Below are 18658 nucleotides of genomic sequence, written 5' to 3' on the forward strand. Positions count from 1 at the left end.
TCCAACCACAGGGGTTTTCCGTAGGGCTATGTGTAGGGTGCTAGGCTGTTTCTGACTAATTAAAACTACTCGATCTCTACACTGGTCTCAGTTCCAGGATGAATTGTATTATTCAGGAAAACAGAACACATCGAGAAGGATTTCAGACGTAGGTTACATATTTCATTAAGGCTCCATCCACAGCCCACTCCTAATATAAGCAAACAATCATTTAACACCCAGAATGACTCCTTTGGCCGCCTCCCATTCCTATTCTAGTCCATTCTTAAGTCCCATATGACCTGATGCTTATTCCTCCACTGTGGCTCCCCTCTGAAATGTTCCCAATGACCTCTTCCTTGCTAAGTCCAGTGGCTTCATCCTCCCCTCTCAGGGTACCTACCTAACTACGCTCTTCTCCCTTTTCAGTTTCAGCGATACTGCATTCTCCTCCTACCTCTCCGATCAGGTTTTCTCTTACACAAAGAGGCCTTTCCTGCTCCTTGCCCTGCTCTCTCCTTCCCCCACGTCTAGTGCTTCTTCCTCAATGCTTTACACTGATTTAGCATCCATCTGGTACATGCTCATTCATGAATGTATTGTCTCCCTCCATACCACGTGCTCCTTAATGCAAGACACTGCTTTATAGCCAGTGGTTGGTCCTTAGCAACCACTTAATAGATGCTATCTAACTGACTGGTATATTCTCATTTTCTTCCTAGTTTCTCACTCTTTTGTTCTCTCTCTACAGTACACCTATTCATTCTCATGACCTGAATTTCAATGAGGGTGAATCCTAATTCAGTCCTCCAAGTTTTTTTTTCTAATTGGTTGAAGGACACTGCCACTCCTCCTCCCTCCAATTCAGCAGGTGTACAAGCCAAGTCATTGTCTTTCTGTTCAAAGAGGGCTCTCTTTAGGCTAGTCCTTCACGTAAGAGCTAAAATGTGCTCCTCTATACTTCACTTATCAGAAAAAAATATTACACGTTATCTGTCTTATCACCCTACTGGACTGTAGATTCCATGAAGGCAGGGATCATTAGTTAAACTTCATATCGCCCCCAATGTCTAGTGTAGAACTTTTCACACTTTGAGGATGTAAAAAATGTTTGCTGACTGACCGGGTCACACACTGTCCAAATTTCTCTGCCTGATTTTGCCTGTCTAACCTTTCAAATTTTAATTTCCATTATTTCTCAAAGTGCAGAATTTAGCTGGACAGGTCTCTTTATCAACTCTTACGTAGGCCATGATCATTTGTGTATATAATGTATTTTGTAATTGTAAAATTGCTATAGAAATGCAACCTATTTAAATTGTTCTCACCCCCCCATCTTTCTGAAAGCTGAATCCCCCCAGGGGTGGTCATTCCTGTCTATTTTGAAATCAGAATCAGATTTCAAGAGAACAAAACTAGCCTGATTAGGGAAAGGTGCACTAATCCACTTCTCCAACTCCAAACACACAGGCAGCATCTACTGTAGTCTTCTTTTTAGAAAACGAAAAAGTCAAAGGACTTAAATGACACCTTCATCTACCTTCATCGATCATTAAAATGCAGATGTGCAGCAGATAAAATAAATGACTTCGTCCTGATTGCTTCTGTCTCTCATAATTGACTGGTTATGCCGACGGCTTATCAGCCTGAAGAATGGCCAAAGGAATACTGTGCTTATCATCCTGAATATGATTCTTAAGACTTAGCATTTGTAAGTGTCACCATTTATCATAGACTTTTGCAAGAAAAAGACACTAGAGCAAGTAGGTGATGGGACAAATGAACACAGATAAGTATATTTTCCTTCAGTACCTGAGGGAATAGGTGGGGGTTGGGGAGGAAGTAACGTGTTAGTCTTGCTCTGGAAAGTGCTAGGTAAAAGAGGAGGAAGAGGAGGAGGAGGAGGAGGAGGAGGAGGCGTGGCGTTCTCTCTCATACCATACAGCTTGGACTCTTTGGAAAGGGTTCTTGGCAAAGAAGATCCTCTGGAAGCATTTGGTGACTCAGTCTTTAGGGTCTTGGAGTTGTAATGTAGCTGCAGTGAAACAAATACATTTTGAAAGTCAACTAAGGCAGAAACGAGGACCTAAAAACTTCGGCCTAATTCATGAAATAGTTCTCTGTATCGTAAAATCTTCGTTGTACTATAATCTTTGAACGATTAACATTTCACCAGTCAAAATGTTAACAGTATTACACTTTAAGACACACAAGATAAAAATCGAAGAGTCTGCTCTTTAAGCCAAACTATTCTGGCGTAATGATGAAAAAAGTCCTTGACTAAGTGTGGAGAACCTTGGGGCTTAGTTCTGTCTTTAGTCTGATGTGCGACCTTGGGCAAAGCCCTTACACTGCCTCGGCTACTCTCTTCATCTGTAAAATGAGAAGCTTGCAGGAGGTGGATGCTACAGCGCTGCCTAGTTACACGGTCTCTAGTCTCTGGGTGAACCTTACCTAGCAGAAAGCTGCTACCCTGACCCCAAAGGGTATTTATTTAGAAGGCTGGGTTAGGGCAATAATCTTCAGGATCCATCATCTGACGCTTATATCCCGGTGCCTTCCTGGGTAACATAAAAAGTGAAGCCTGGTATCTGGGGCTGGTGTCTGGGGGTGTTCGGTCATGTCCGAATTCTGGGGCATTTAAGAGTCTCCAGAATGTGGATGTGGCTGGTCGGCTGTGAGGTACCTTAACCACTGAGCAGGATTTACAGAGAGTGGGACTGGTCATCAAACCAGATGCTGGCCATTTCACAGTAAGGCGCTGAGCTATGACCTGCAACTTCCTTTCTCATACTCTGGGTCACTTTGGATCCACAATTTATTATTATTATTTTTTTTTTTCAGGGCAATGGGGGTTAAGTGACTTGCCCGGGGTCACACAGCTAGTTAGTGTCAAGTGTCTGAGGCTGGATTTGAACTCAGCTCCTCCTGAATCCAGGGCCAGTGCTTTATCCACTGCGCCACCTAGCTGCCCCACAATTTATTATTTTCACTCATTTTCTTTGATGGAAATATTCCTTAGGTAAATGGTTCCTGGATCAAGACAAGTACTACATTATGCTAAGAAAGAAATAATTATTTCATTTATTTATTATTAGAGCAGGACAACAAGCTATTATTTTGAAAGTTCCTTTTGAAATCCCCAATTTCATTTATTTCCAATCAGCAGAGAGGCGGTGTGGAGCAATCCCTCTGAGGAGTCACACTCCGGGCCCTGAGCCATCCCCAAGACAAAGGGGCAGAGAAATCCCGACCCACACTGGGAGAGGGAGTCTCTGCTGTGGAAGGGCTGCTCTCTAACCACCCTTCTGCCAAAAACTAAATAAAAACCAGAGCTACCTTGGAAACCACTCAATCAGCAAACATGGATGTCTGCTAGTCTAACTGGTATCTGATCTGAAGAGAAATCTCGCTACCCTAAAAAAGTCATCATCCCTTCAAATCCCCCAAATGACTATCATTCCTCTTGGAAGTCTTCCTTCTTCAGGCAAAAGATTTCTAGCTTTATCAGCCAATCTTCCTGAGAGCTGACTGGTTTCCACTCCCTTTCCACTACATGTGCTACAGTTTTCCAGCATCACTGTAAATTGAGAGCCTAAAACAGCACCAGATTCTTTTCTCCATTTATACTGAGGAGCAGATGAGATCTTACTACTCTTATTTCTTCTTTGTACAGTGCTAATAAAACCCAGAAAAGAGAGGATCTGGTTCCTCATTTTATTTATACAGCTATTGGCATTCGAGTTTGATTTTAAGTTTGCAATAACAATATAAACCAGAAAAATAGGATGTGTGTATATCTCATCCCACTCTAAGCTCTACACTGTGCTAGTCATCATCTCTGCATGCTCAGAGCCAGGTGGAGCACCTGGCCATAGTAGGAACTCAGGAAATGTTTGTGGAAATGGGGTGTGTGTGTGTGTGTGTGTGTGTGTGTGTGTGAGAGAGAGAGAGAGAGAGAGAGAGAGAGAGAGAGAGAGAGAGAGAGAGAGAGAGAGAAGGAAGCTACGTGACGAGTAGCAGCCATCATTCCTTCTCTTGGAATGTCCTCTTATTCCAATTCATTTAGCCAGAAAAGCAACACCAGTAAACTTGTTGAATTTCTCACGTCATCAAGAACTTCCTGCCAAATTTCACTTCTTATAGAAAACATGAGCTGCAGAAACTGCAGAAATGACAAATTATAAGACTTCTTGGAAGATGGAGGAGATTACTTAAGGAGAGAAAACTAAACTGTACGAATGTCACTTTTCACATCAACTGATGGATACACATGGAAGGGAAGCTGATAAGCCTCGTTATTATATCATCCCTAAGTGTGAGCTCAGTGTTTTCACCTTTACGTCAACTCCGGGGATATAAAATACTGTTGTCTCCAGGTCACTGGGTTTGGTCTGCAGAGATGATGGCACTTTTTTGCCAGTCATTAAATGGGTAGTAGAAGCATAGTTTGTTTGAAATTTCTTCTTTTTCGAGGGGGATTCTTGATCTAAGCTTCTGGAACTCCGGTCGTAACTTCTGCAGACAGAAATATATTGTTTATTATTGATAGAAATATATTATTTCTTCTGATTTTATCTTATGTAAAGTAATGTGTTGATTAACATTTATTTTTGATGACTAAATAGGAAAAAATTAGGCTAAAACTATGCTCTAAAGTAAAAATAAATCAACTGTATAAAATACAGTGATAATCCAACAGTGCTCCACTTTCATTATTAATAAGCATGAAATTTCTTAGGTGCCACCCATAATCTTTTATCATTCCATCTCTCCCACAGGCCCAGCTTACTAGCACACATTACATGGTACAGGTCAAATCTCCTGACCTAACTGCACTCCCCTCCCTTCACAGTCTGCACCTGGAGTAGTAAACCCATTGAATGTTTTCTACAACTAAATCCCTTGGCCCCTACCATCTTATTATCCACACTGTCAAACGCCAATGCTGATTACTTTCTCCAGCCCTCTTGTCTGCTCTGACTCACGTGACGCTAAAGGAAGTCACGTAACAGCTGACCAGATTGTTGCACTTCTCTGTTATTTAATAATGTTCTTATGTTATTGTGTAAAGAATTGTTATTTGAGGTTTTTATGCCTCGGCATGCACTGGCCTGGGGCTCCGCAAACCGCATGGTGCTCTGCCCACTGGTTGTAGCTGTTGCCATGGCGCTGGCACCTCACATCATCACCACTCACCGATGCCTACATGGGCCTGGCAAAATTATAATGATTGGAAGCCTAGTGAGGGCAGTCATGTGACTATCAGACAATTGACTGGGGGCTGTGTGGGGTTTCTGGGAACGGGGAGAATTCGCCATTCTAGCTGGAAGGCAACAAGAGCTCTGCCATGTATTCTCTGCTGATTCCTGAGCATTGGTATTTTTCAGGTTGTATAATTTCCCTTTCCCCATTTTATTTCCTTTCCCTTGATCCTACTGATCCTGTTTGTGTCTTTTTTTTTACATTCATTTTTGTTAAAATAAATCCTGCTCTGTTTTGAGGGAGGCTGCCGGTCTCCTTCCTTGCCCCAATATTGCGGTGAGCCGCTTAGCTAGCACTCCCCAATTAAAAATTGGTCCCCACGACTGCATCTCTGCTGGGTCTTCTCTGTAGCAAGGTAATCCTTTGACTGCTCCATAACTGATTCTTTCAATCTACAGACTTCTTAGTCCCTTTTGCTTACAGACATGCCTAGGTTTCTGCCGTCTTTAAAAACCCTCCCTTCACTGTAAGGCGAAGCTCTCTTTCCTACCCTTCACAGTCAGATTTTTAAAAAAGGACTGTCTGTACTGACTGCCTCTACTTCTTCTCCTCTCACTCATTTCTCGGACCTTTGGGATCTGGCTTCTGACACTGCTCTTTCAACAATTTCTTAGCTGCTAAATCCTACAGTCTTTTCTCAGTCCTTGAAAAAGATTCAAGACCACAACTGAACTACCAAATTCCAAGATACTCAGGATAGCATTCACATGCACATCACCATCCAATCTAGTCTAACAAATAAAGATAAATCAAGCAGACTGCATTCTTTCAAATTATTTCCCCAAGTGTTGTATTATTAAAATGACCAATGAGAGGACTATTTGGCACAACCACCATTTAAATTGCTACGTGAATTCAAGTTGCCATAAAAGGCCGCAGACCACTGATGGATAAGAATCAGTTACATTTATGATGAATACAGTACATTTAAATTTGCACAACGTCACCCCCTCCCCCTCTTCATTTGATTACATTGTGAAGGCAGTGAAGCAGGAGATGAAACGTGCTCCTGCTCCCCAGTGGCCTCTCACCTTCTCAAGCTCATGTCATCGTGTTCTTGCAGAAGGGTTGTTGGATGCAGGACACATTTTCCACTATCAATTTCAACTCGAATATCAAGTTCAAAATCAATATTTCTCTCCGTAGTCGTGCCACTCAGATTTCTGTTGACAGGTGCTGTTGGCCAACGTTCAGTAAATAGCTGATGCACAGCAGCAAAGCCTGTTGCTTTTTTACGGGATGTGTGGCTACAAAATAACATTCACTCATTCAATTGTATTATACAATATTTCTAAAAGAACTATTTGGGCACAATACAGTGAACATAGTGTCAATATTTTTCTCAACATATATTTTATACAAATTTATATCAACTACAATTCACTGAACCACAATGACCAATAGGACCATTCTAAGATTACTAAGATTCCTATACATGGAAAGGAATAGCTAAAATAGTATATTTCAGTGTGCATCACGGAAGGCCAGGCCAAATCTATGGAGATGGAAATTAATAAAAATAAATATAAAATCTTGATTTGGGGTCCAAAGAATTAAATTCACAAATATAATAAGGAGGAGGCATGACTAGACAGCAGTTCTTGTGAAAAAGATCTGGGGCTTTAGAGGACTATAACATCAGTGAGTCAATAGTAGCCAAAAAGCTAAAAAGCTGGCATTAAGTAAGGAAGCTTAAGGACTTGGGATATGAAAGCTCTGCTCTTTTCTGTCCCAGTTACATCAATCTCAAGTAGTTATCGTGCTCAATTCTGGTGTCACATTTCTACAAAGGCCACTGACCCCTGTCCTGGATTTTCTCTTTTCTTATGCCCATACTGTTTTTTCTGCTCACATCACCTACCACCTGCCATAGGTTTAACGATCTCTACAGAGTAGAAATGACTTGGAGTCTGTGTTACCGGGGCCAGGCTCTCTTGAGCTTCAGACCAGTCACCTAGTGGATAGCAAATGGGACGTCCCAGAGACATTCTATCTTCCTTCTAGATGTTCCTATTTCTGTTGAAGGCACCACCATCCTTTGAGAGAATCAGGCTGGTCACCCTGGCATCATCCTCATTCTTCCTCATCTCACTGAGCTGACCACTTACCAGATCTTCTTGTTGATTTAGGTCCTCACCCTCTTTTTATTTCTTTTTTTTTTTTTTGGCGGGGCAATGAGGATTAAGTGACTTGCCCAGGGTCACAAAGCTAGTGTCAAGTATCTGAGGCTGCATTTGAACCCAGGTCCTCCTGAATCCAGGGCTGGTGCTTTATCCACTGCGCCAGCTAGCTGCCCCCTCACCGTCTTTCAACTGATATTATTGCCACAACCTCTCAATTGTTTTCCTTGCCTCTAGTCTCTACCCTTTCCTGTTCACACTGCTGCCACAGGGCAGATCTGACATTATGGAAAAATATATTTCTCAAAAATATGGAAAGATATAAACTCCCCTCTTTAGCATTCAAAGCCCTTCCCATCCTGGTCCCCACCTATCTTTTTAGCCTCACTGTCCATTACCTCTAATCCCTGTGTGACCCTGGGCAAGTCAGTTAATCCTCATTGTCCCACCAAAAAAAAAAAAATTCTAAATATTTACAACAGGGAAAAGGAAACGTCATCTACACTTCTTAGGGATAACTTAGGCTGCTGGAAATAATCATAGTTCCTGTTTTCGGGAGTGTAACAAGGCTAGGCACACTGAGAATTGCCAAAAGCTTTTGTACAAAAATATAAAATGCAAAAATACCCCAAATAAAACAAATTAAAAATCTTAAATAACCCAATCTCAGAAAAGGCAAACAAATTAGCTATAAAAGAACTACCAAAACCCAAACAAACCCTGGTCCAGATGGAGCTTTATATTAGAACCTTTAAAGAATAATTAATACTTACACACAGATTATTAATTTGTTACAAATTATTAATGCTTATACTCAGTCATTCTCAAAACCTGACTCTTCTCTGAGACTCATCTTATTAGACAAATATATTCTTAATTTCTAAACAAGGGAAGGATAAAGCAAACAAGAACTATAGACCAAGGCCTCTTCAGTGGTGGGTCACAACCCCATGTGGGGTCACTTAACTGAACGTGGGGGTGGTAACAAATTTGGCAACAGCAAAAGGTTATATATGCCCATTTTATAGACATGTATGCCCAGGGTTGCACAAAAATTTCTCAGGTGAAAAGGGGTCACAAGTGGAAGATGTTAAAGGAATTCTGCTATAGCCCAATGTCATTACTGAGTAGATTATAAAATTCTGGCAAAAAGATAACAGCAATTGATTTAAAAAAACAAACAAACAAAGATTTGATATGATAAAGTTGGATTTCTGCTAAGGATGCAAAGAAGTTAAACATTAAGAAAATCATTATTACAATTAATCATATTAGAAAAAAAACTAAAACCATGGTTATAGAAAAAGATGCAGACAAATGCTCTGATAAAGGATTAAATTCATTATGCTAAAAAAACCCTACAAAGTATGGGCAAAGGATTTTTTTTAGATACTGTAAAAAGTATCTAAAAACAAAAGCTAGTATTATATGCAATGGGGAAACACTAGACATTTTTCTGTTAAAAAAAGGAGACTAAAGAAAGGATTTCCCCTTTACTCACTGTTATTTGTCATAGTTATAGTAAAGCAATAGCAATAAGACAAAGAAAAATAAAGGCATAAAGATAGGCAAGGAGGAGAAAAAAATCATCTCTAAATGCTAATTATATGATGGTTTACCAAGAAAATCATAAAGAATCAGAAAATAAACTGAGATAATTAATAACTTAATCAAAGTTATAAGCCACTAAAAAAAATAATTCCACAAAAGCTAATAACTATGCAACTCCATGCTTTCACATTTTCATAAAAGCAAGAAATCTTTTTTTGAAAAATAAAAATAAGCGTGTAGCTACTTACGAGGGTTTCCTGTAAATATAAAATCTTTCCTTATCATGATCCTCTTCCTTTTCATCCTTTTCTGAATCTTCGCTGGAGGAAGACAAACTGTCGTCCCGTCTTCCCTCTTCACTTTGAAAAGGAGTGCCTTGTGAGAATATAACTGGCGTTTTGGGTGAACTGAACACTGAGCATGATCCTTCACTGTTTGATGAATAGTGGGACGGACCATCAATGGTTACAGACAAAAGGTCCAATTCTGTTTCCTCAGGAAACTGATGGTAAAAAGACACATTATTAAAATTAGTATCATTTCACAATGACAAATCTCTGCAAGTTAAAGTTCCTCAGTTTGAGCAGAAAAAACTAGCAGATTTATAAATCCATGAAATGAGTATTTTTACATAAACACACATGCATATCATATATCTACATATAGATATGCATCTGTGTATCTTGATTTAACATTTATGAAAATTTAAAACTGGACTAAAACTTTTAGGACACTATGTATCTTTTTTTTTTTTTTTTGGTGAGGCAATTGGGGTTAAGTGACTTGCCCAAGGTCACACAGCTAGTAAGTGTTAAGTGTCTGAGGCCGGATTTGAACTCAGGTACTCCTGAATACAGGGCCGGTGTTCTATCCATTGCGCCATGTAGCTGCCCCCCACTATATATCTTTTTTCTTTTTCTTTCTTTCTTTCTTTCTTTTTTTTTTTACAGGGCAATGAGGGTTAAGTGATTTGCCCAGGGTCACACAGCTAGTAAGTGTCAAGTGGCTGAGGCCAGATTTGAACTCCAGTCCTCCTGAATCCAGGGCTGGTGCTTTATCTACTGTGCCACCTAGCTGCCCCTGGGACACTATATATCTTAAAAGAGAGAGAACAATGTAATGTTACACTATCACTGCATTCTGAAGTAAGCAAAATGAAAATTTTCCTTATGTCAACATAAATGACAAATTGAAAAGATTAATTTTTAAGCTAAAGCAAAAGTCAGACATGCAGAAGCAACAGTATAAGTATATAATCACTTATAAATCAGAAGTACAGAAGGGTAAATTAGTGAAAGAATAGCATGCAAAGTTACTATGGAATTTTTGGTAATCTTGTGATAGCAATTTTATTTTTTTTGGTAAAAATAAAATCAATATTTGAAAAGGATGAAGTAGTCAACTAGTTGTGTAATAAATATAAAACTTTAAAAATGTGAAGTGTTACATAATCGTTAAAGTTATTACTGATTAAATGGTGAACTATCATCAATGTCATTTCAAGCCATTCTGCGACACACTCTTGATCAGAAATCTAAATGGGCATTTTTGTATACAAAACCACATTTCATATTCACTTGAAAGCTCAGTATCTAAAGAATTATGTGAAAGCTTTTGTGATACAAATCACCACTAAATGAACTATTTTAAAATTTAGAATTTTTGTATGTTATGTTCTTAAAATGGGGCATACTTCTATTTAAAAGCAAAACCTTGAATGATTACTTCTATTCAGACTCATATCGTAGCTCATTTGAGGTTTTTATTAATGGTTAGAATAAATTTAAGCTTTAAAAAATATGTGAGGCTTTTATATACACAATCATGTGTATAGATATAGAGAGAGATGGATATACATACAAGCATGTGTCCATATGCATATATGTATGCATACACATGTGTTTTATATGCATACACATATAGGTATTATGTATATTGTGTGTACATATATAAGCATTAAATCTTAAGAGTACACTAAGATTTTGGGGATATCATATATATGTAACATATAACCTCATATATGTATATATGTGCTATATATTATGTATAATGCATATAAATATGTGTACATAAATATATTTATAACAGATTATATGTATTATGATACAAGCATAACATTTGAATTGTGCAAGATAAGATCTAAAGATCCCTTCTGACTCCGAATTGCGGGGGGGGGGGGGGGGAGGGGGGCAGCTGGGCAATGAGGGTTAAGTGACTTGCCCAGGGTCACACAGCTAGTAAGTGTCAAGTGTCTTGAGGCCTCATTTGAACTCAGGTCCTCCTGAATCCAGGGCCAGTGCTTTATCCATTGTGCCACCTAGCTCCCCTGATTTGCTCTAATTTTTAAACAAAGGTTATTTTATTTCTCCTGTTGATAACCATGCAGTCGTTTTGCTTTTCTGTGACTTGACTTTACCCTCTAATAGCTATATGACCCCTTAGTTTATCAGACAAAAGGAAAGATTATGTTGCAAGCTCACTAAGAGTATCCTCAGGTCAAGTGTAGAAGCAGATCAAATAATGGTGACGCCAGGTACTTCATTAATTATTACTCATTTTGTCCTCATCTTTTTTGGAGTTCATATTAAAACCTTTTCTTGGGACAAGTCTCTATCCTGCTATTATTCAGGGCAATGAGGGTTAAGTGACTTGCCCAGGGTCACACAGCTAGTTAAGTGTCAAGTGTCTGAGGCTGGATTTGAACTCAGGTCCTCTTGAATCCAGGGCCAATGCTTTATCCACTGCGCCACCTAGCTGCCCCCCTGCTATTATTCTTTTACATTAATTTTTATTATATTGTGGTTGACTGGATAGAGTTGATAGAAATGGTCAGAGTACACATAGCTATCTGGCTATTTACTCTTTTAAGTTTAAATATTTTGTGGGCTACTGAGTGGGTAGGTAAGATAACTGTCCTTATAATTAAAGAGTATTAGGCTGTAATTCTATATTCTGGTAGATTTACTGAAGAGGGTAACACTGTTCTGTTCCCATATAGTTTTAAATTCTCTTGCTAGGTCTCTTTATATGTTGAAAGTTTTTTATTCTCTGTATTTTCAGGATTATATTTGTTATTGGGATATTTATTAGTAGTATAAAATACAGCATGGTAGTGGACAGAGTTTTGGGTTTAGAGGCAGGAAGAACTAGGTTCAATTTTGACTTTTGATATTTCCTAGGGGCAGCTAGGTGGCACTGCAGATAGAGTTAGGAAGATTTGAGTTCAATTCCAGCCTCAGCCGCTTACCAGCTGTGTTACCCTGGGCAAATCACTTAACCTGTGTTTGCCTCAGTTTCCTCATCTGTAAAATGGAGATAATAACAGCACCTACCTCCCAGGGTTATTGTGAAAATTAAAGGAGGTAATAATTGTAAAGCTCTTAGCAGTCCTTGGCACACAGCAAGCGTTACGTAAATGTTTATTTGCTATTACAGCTATTATCATACATAGCTATTGTCGCTATATGATTAAAAGTGGGTGGGTTTCTTAAGGGATTATCTACTAAGTCACAGATGGGCTTTTCCTGCCTTGAATTGAGGGAATCAGTGATGGTGATAACTGGATCTAGAATGGAATCCTGCAAACTGCTAGAGTTTGCTCCCAGTTTTTGGTTCAAAGTTTGTATTAGTTCAGGTCCTGACTTGCAAACTACAAAAAGTAAAAGGAGGAATGTTTACTATTTTAAAAAAAGGTAGGCGCTATCCTATCGTGTGTATGTCTAACAATATTATACATGGTTTCACGTTTACATGAAATTATTAGAGGAATTTCTGAGTTTAGTCTGAAAAAAGAAGAAAATTTGAAAATAGATTTTGTGGAAAGTTAATTAGCTTTATAGCATAATTCATGTTCTTTTACCAGTACCTTAAAATACACTTCCCCAGGACATCGGGATTGTTGTACATTTTCCCAAACTGTATTATTCGACTTAATTAAAATGACAAAGAAAAAAATGATCAAAACTCATAAAATGAGAAGAGAAGTTACTTCATAAAATGCATGGTGATCAGAGTGAAACAAACATTTCAGCCTCAAGTCTCACATGCAGTGGATGGTCACTTGGACAACATTCACGTTGATCCCAAATTAACTTTACCTTTTTATCTGGATCTATACCCTGAAATTCACATACTTATTAACCTATGACAACACAGACAGTACAAATACAATCATGCAGAAAGCTATCATAGCTTGAAGTGAATATTTACTTAAAAGGCAAGTTAATCAACTGAAAAATTTTTTGCTAATTGGTAGTTAACACAGAACAGTTCTCAAAGTGTTCCTAAGGACCATTTATGGTCCACCAATATCTCATAGCATTAGTTTATAATATGACAAACTTTATTCGTGTTTCTGTCAAAAGCAATTGTGGTATTTCATACAAACCAGATCTCACTTTGCCATAACCAATTCCAGTTTTCTCAATGCTTTTGGTGAACTGTTTTATTGGTGTTAACAAATGGAAATAGGCAAGGTATATCGACTGTGGGATATTTGTCGAAGTTGAGTTCTGTGAATTTTAAAAAGTTTGAGAACCTTTGGCCTATACTCTGTTGGGTGCCTCTTAAAACTGATTCCTATTGTTTTTTAAACTGTCACTGAAATTACCAAAAACTGTCAAATAGTCCCTCTCTGCAACAGATAATATGTAAGATTTTTCTTACTGGGTCCTGGATATTGAAAGTTACTCTGGGTCCAGGAGATGCTGCATCTACACGGATTTCTGGAAGCTCTTCATTTTCTCCCAATCGAGAACTGTAAGCCAAATATAAAAGAGAGAAACATGAAATCTATACTTTTCTACTTCAAACTTACTAAATAGACAGGTAACTACATTACCATTCTAGGCTTCAAAACTGGCACCATCCGCCAATTTCTTTTTGGTATTACCACTTCAACAAAAATCAATGAACACGTGGAGAGAGTTAGATCTAGAAAGGAACTAGTCCAACCACTTCCTTTTATAGAAAGGACACAAGGACCCAGATGTATTATCTTTCCCATTGTCATAATAGTAATTAGAGACAGAAGAAGAATTAGAAACCAAACATTACAAGTCCTATTCTCTGCATGATGCCAGACTTTGTTATTTTATAAAGCCAAGTTGAAAACCATCCATACTTGCTTCACTTAAAAAAAAGATGATGCTAATCTTAACATTTCACTCCAGGAATATTCAAGTTTTCCTTTTAAATATATTTAATATATATTACACCAATATGTGTGTGTGTGTGTGTGTGTGTGTGTGTGTGTGTGTGTGTGTAGACAGACACAAGGACTAAAAATATATCCAAGTTTCTCAGATATCTTGCAATAAATAAACACAAATTATTCTTGAACAACACATTCCAGTGCCAATTAGTCTAAAACAATTCATTTTCAGGTCCTACTGTACTTGATACATAACACTATAAATTTCATTTTAAAATCTAGCCACAAACCCAAGTATTGTTATTTGTCTAATTAAATATCTTGTTATTCATCTGAAAAAAAATTATACTTTCCCTTACTTGGAACACAACTGAGAGGTTTTAAGAGGGAAAGGGAGGGAATATGAAGGATTTCAGTTGACATTCAATAATCTATTATTGGAGACCACAGGTTTATTAGCTAACCCATCAGTTCTTCTCATGTAGTTCAATCCATTACCTTGCTCTTTCTGTTCGTTTAAGAGGTGGTCTTCCAGAAGCAGCAATACTTTTTGACCGGCTATAACTGGGCTTGTAGCCTAGACCCCATTTGTCCTTCAGCGATGCAGCCTGATAAAATGGATTTTAAAATGGCATTTTTGGAAATTATTGAGTATTTGATTTCTAATACAAGTAACAGAATTCTAATTATTCAGTACTTTCAAGACTAATCGGTGATAAATTAGAGACTTGGCAATACATCATTACGAAGTTTAAAATATTACCAGAATAGATGGTCAATGAGACTACTCCACTCTATTCCAAAAAGTAGAATTTTGTTAGACTAGAAACACCCTGGGAATCATAAAGGTAAAGGTTCAGTTTTTGGGGAGTAAGAAATGAACAAGTGAAAAGCTGATAAGAATACAATAGGACAATTCCCAAATACAAACAGCAAAGCTAAACAGCATCATGATATACCACTCAAAAGCTACGATAGAGGGTAGAGGAGAAGGAAAAAAAAAACGTCTAAAGGAATAAGTGAATAAAAAACAGCCCTCCTCTCATTTTTAATCTCCTTGAAGAGCTATGAATTCTCAGGTGTAGGGGGGAATGCTAGGTTGTGATTATTCTTGTTCTGCTTTCTGTTTAGTAAAGGTTTCTCATGAAGAATAGCCTCTATTTGTTACAATGGTTCTGTTCTGTTTCGTTTTTTAGTGTGGGGGGAAGTCAAAAGGAGAGAAAAATGCTGGAAAATTGAAAAAATCGTTTAAAAAAGTTAATGGTGTCATCTTGGGTGACTCAATTAAATTGGAAACACTGCGGTGGAGGCTCAAGAACTACAGCTCTTTAGTAGTAAGAGGCTGAGTGTGAATGCAAGGCGTGATGAGTGAGTCAAGGCTGCCAAGAGAGGAGTGGGCCTTAGGTGCCATGACTGAGAAAGAGGGAGACCCAGTCAGACCTGCCCTTTAGGAAAATCATTTTGGCAGCTCAGGGGAAGGCAGCCTGGGAGTGGAGAGACGAGGCAGGGAGACCAATTGCAAGGTTACTGCAGAAATCCGGGATCTAGGGCTGAGATAGGGTCGCTGTTCCATGGGTGGAGTAAGCAGATATATACAAAAATGCTTTGGACTTAGAAGATTTGGGAAGCGATGAGGATGACAACAAGGCTGTGAATCTGGGCAAATAGAAGAATGGGGGTATCCTCAGCTTTAAAAGCGAAGTTCAGAAGAAGGGACAGTTTGGGAGAAAGGATGAGTTTTGTTTTGGACACAATGTGAGAGGCCTACAGGTCATCTTAACTGAGAAGCACAAGAGTCAGTTGGTGAAGTAGCTCGGGAGAGAAACAAGAGCTGGATAAATACATCTGAGAGACAGATGAGCAGGAGCTGATAAGATCACCAAGTGAGATCTAGACAGAAAACAGGCAAAGGCCAGAACAGTGGTAGATAAATGCAGTGAGTGGGCATGACCTGAAGATGTGCTAAGAAGGCACAAAAGCCCAGATGAGAGAACGTGCCTAGGAAGAGGTGTCCAATCATGTCCATGGATGAGGACCATGAAGGGGCCATTAGATCTTTGGAAAGAGAAGTTCCAGTTGAGTGATGAGAATGGAAGGCAGACTGCAGGGGGAATAAAGGCACAGAGTAAGACAGCTTTTCAAGTTTAAGTGAGAAGGGAGGAGAGGATGACAGGATGGACTGAAGAGTTTTTTAAGACTATAGGGAAGAAAAAGACTATAGGAGACTTGGCTGTTTTTAAGCAGCAGGGAAGCGGAGTGTAGACAGAAGATTATAAAGCATGAGGACGATGGTGGGAGAGATCTGCTACAGAAGACGGGAGGGGCTGGCCTTGGTGTCATCACCTCCAGCTGGTGTAAAGGACGATGTCAGAAGAATTGGGAATGAGGAAGAAGGGACAAGAGGGAGGGAGCTCTTGGCAAATGGCCTCACTTTTTCCAGTGCAGTAAGAGGTGAAGTCCTCATGTGAGGGGTTGGGGAGAGCGAGCGGCACAGGAGGATAAGGTCTGTATTAGTTGCTACAGGAAAAAACCTGGAGTGGTAGAAGGGCCTTCATGTAGTGAAGCCCAAGCTGAGGGAAGCTGGAGGGAAGCTGCAGTCTTTCTCTTGGGGACCCCATCAGCTCGAATGGGTTTCACTTTACCCTTTCTGCGATAACTCCCAGATCTATCCATCTACCCTCAGTGTCTCTCCTGGGCTCCCGGAGATGTGTGACTAATGCCTCTCCAGCAGCTTACTGGAAAATGCTCAAACTCAGCATGTCCAGAACTGAACTCAATTCTCTCTGCCCCCAGATCTCTCTCTGCTGAACTTGCCTTTCTGTCAGTGTCACCACCACTCCCCCAGCATCCCAGATGTGTAGCTTTGTTACCTTGGGCTCCCTAGAGATCTGGCCATTGCCACTTCCACAACATCGCTCACTCAGACCCCTCTTCTTTCCTAACAGAGCTATGATGTTACTGGAGGCCTTCATCATCTTCCTCCTCCTCGGCCCTTCAGCTGCCACAACAGTTTTCCTTAAGCTCAGATATGTCCTTGACCCTTTGCTCCTGCATACACTCCTGTACCACCCTTCACATGGTGGCCCCCAACTACCTGCCCAGGGAGTCTGCAGCCTCCTCCCCTTCTGCTCTCCTTTGTACTGGCTGTCCCCACCAGGGCTCCAATGCACCCCTATTCACCTCTTCCTTAGCATCCTTCACTTCCTTCCAGGGGGAGCTCAAGCATAACTTTTTACATAAAGCCTTTCCTGATCCCCATAATCACCTTGTGTTTACTGTGCATTGAGCTGGTACACATTTATACATGTACACGTTCTTGCCTGACTGAATGTTTGGTCCTTCAGAGCATGTAATAAATGTTCATTTTTTTTGTCCCTATATCACTAGAGCCCAAGATGGTGCCAGGCAAAGAGTAAGACCTTAATGAATGCACAGAGACATAAACAATTCAGACCACACTCTGGAGCTGAAAGGCTGTGAATTAAATTTGTGCACCTATCTGGGACACAATTGTTTCAGGCTATAATTCAAGAAGGAGAAAGCAGACCTGAAGGCAACTGAGACTCTGCCCAGTGCTTGGAATGATCCTGAGCCACTCCCTGGCACAAAACCATCTTTTTGAAACAAACATTTTCCTAGAAATGAATCTTCAAACACCCAAATCTCTGATGAATCAAAGTTGTGGGCGGCCCAAAGGACAGTGGAGAGATAGAGGGTGGATGCAAACAGGCAGCAGAACGTTTCCAATGAAGACTATGAAGAAGTGAACTGAGGGGCAACGGGAAGGAAAGACAACAGAAGACAAAGCTGCCCACGTCACTGGTATCCATGCAGTGTCAGACAAGAGCCTAGAGAAAGGATTCCAACCATACTGGGACCCTGTGGTGGCCCTGTGGAGGAACACAGAGGAGAAAGCCAATGGTGGGACAATCACCTCGGTGACATAATGGTACTAAGGCACTGTAGAAACATTTGTGTTCCTGTCTGGGTCAGAAAAATCTATTTTTTCAAAATCACAATTTGTGTAGTTTATAATACACCTATCTACTTTATAAAACCAGACAAATCACATCTTTTCTCAACATATTTAAAAGTTTAGAAATATTTTATGGTTTTGTTTTTTAAAGCTTCTTCAACATTTCCTTACCCGCATGCTGGACCTTCGCAACTTTTTGCGGACATCTCTACGGATATCATTCACTGCAACAGATTCCAACTGCTGGTATCGCTGAATTTCTTGGTTTATGGTTCCTTCACTTGCACCCAGTTTTCTGGAAGAAAAAAAAAACGTAATAAATGTTTTAAATATTAGTAAAACACTTACAAAAGGAGGGGATGCTTTCCACTTTCACCTTTTTCATAACTATTTAACAAATTAAATGGAGTTTTCTGAATAGTCTTAAATTTGCTAGGCAGTCAATACATTTCTAATGCACAGAGATGAATGGCACACTCATCTGCATTGAAGTGTATATTTTCCCTGCATCTGATAATTTCTCTCTGTTCCTGAAGGATTGGGAGTTCCAAATTGGGACACCATTAAATACACATTAGAAATAGAGAAATTATGCTCATTTTTTTGTACCCCATT

The 18658-nt window shown here is 39.5% G+C and overlaps 1 protein-coding gene across 5 annotated transcripts in view; it reads right to left on the bottom strand.

Moving 5' to 3' along the window:
- Nucleotides 1–18658, bottom strand: part of KIAA1109 (KIAA1109 ortholog) — a 222166-nt gene that overhangs the window by 38952 nt on the left and 164556 nt on the right. For 3 of the 5 annotated variants that reach the window (XM_043969747.1, XM_043969746.1, XM_043969750.1), the window contains 8 exons: nt 18215–18338; nt 14566–14675; nt 13581–13671; nt 12781–12843; nt 9164–9417; nt 6276–6491; nt 4317–4497; nt 1792–2014 (listed from right to left, as the gene is read on the bottom strand). In XM_043969747.1, coding sequence (XP_043825682.1) covers nt 1792–2014; nt 4317–4497; nt 6276–6491; nt 9164–9417; nt 12781–12843; nt 13581–13671; nt 14566–14675; nt 18215–18338 — 1262 coding nt within the window. The remainder of the gene's footprint in view (nt 1–1791; nt 2015–4316; nt 4498–6275; nt 6492–9163; nt 9418–12780; nt 12844–13580; nt 13672–14565; nt 14676–18214; nt 18339–18658) is intronic. The other 2 variants (XM_043969749.1, XM_043969748.1) reach the window with 2 other exon arrangements.

Source organism: Dromiciops gliroides, chromosome 6 (assembly GCF_019393635.1).
Source record: "Dromiciops gliroides isolate mDroGli1 chromosome 6, mDroGli1.pri, whole genome shotgun sequence".
Classification (NCBI taxonomy): Eukaryota; Metazoa; Chordata; class Mammalia; order Microbiotheria; family Microbiotheriidae; genus Dromiciops; species Dromiciops gliroides.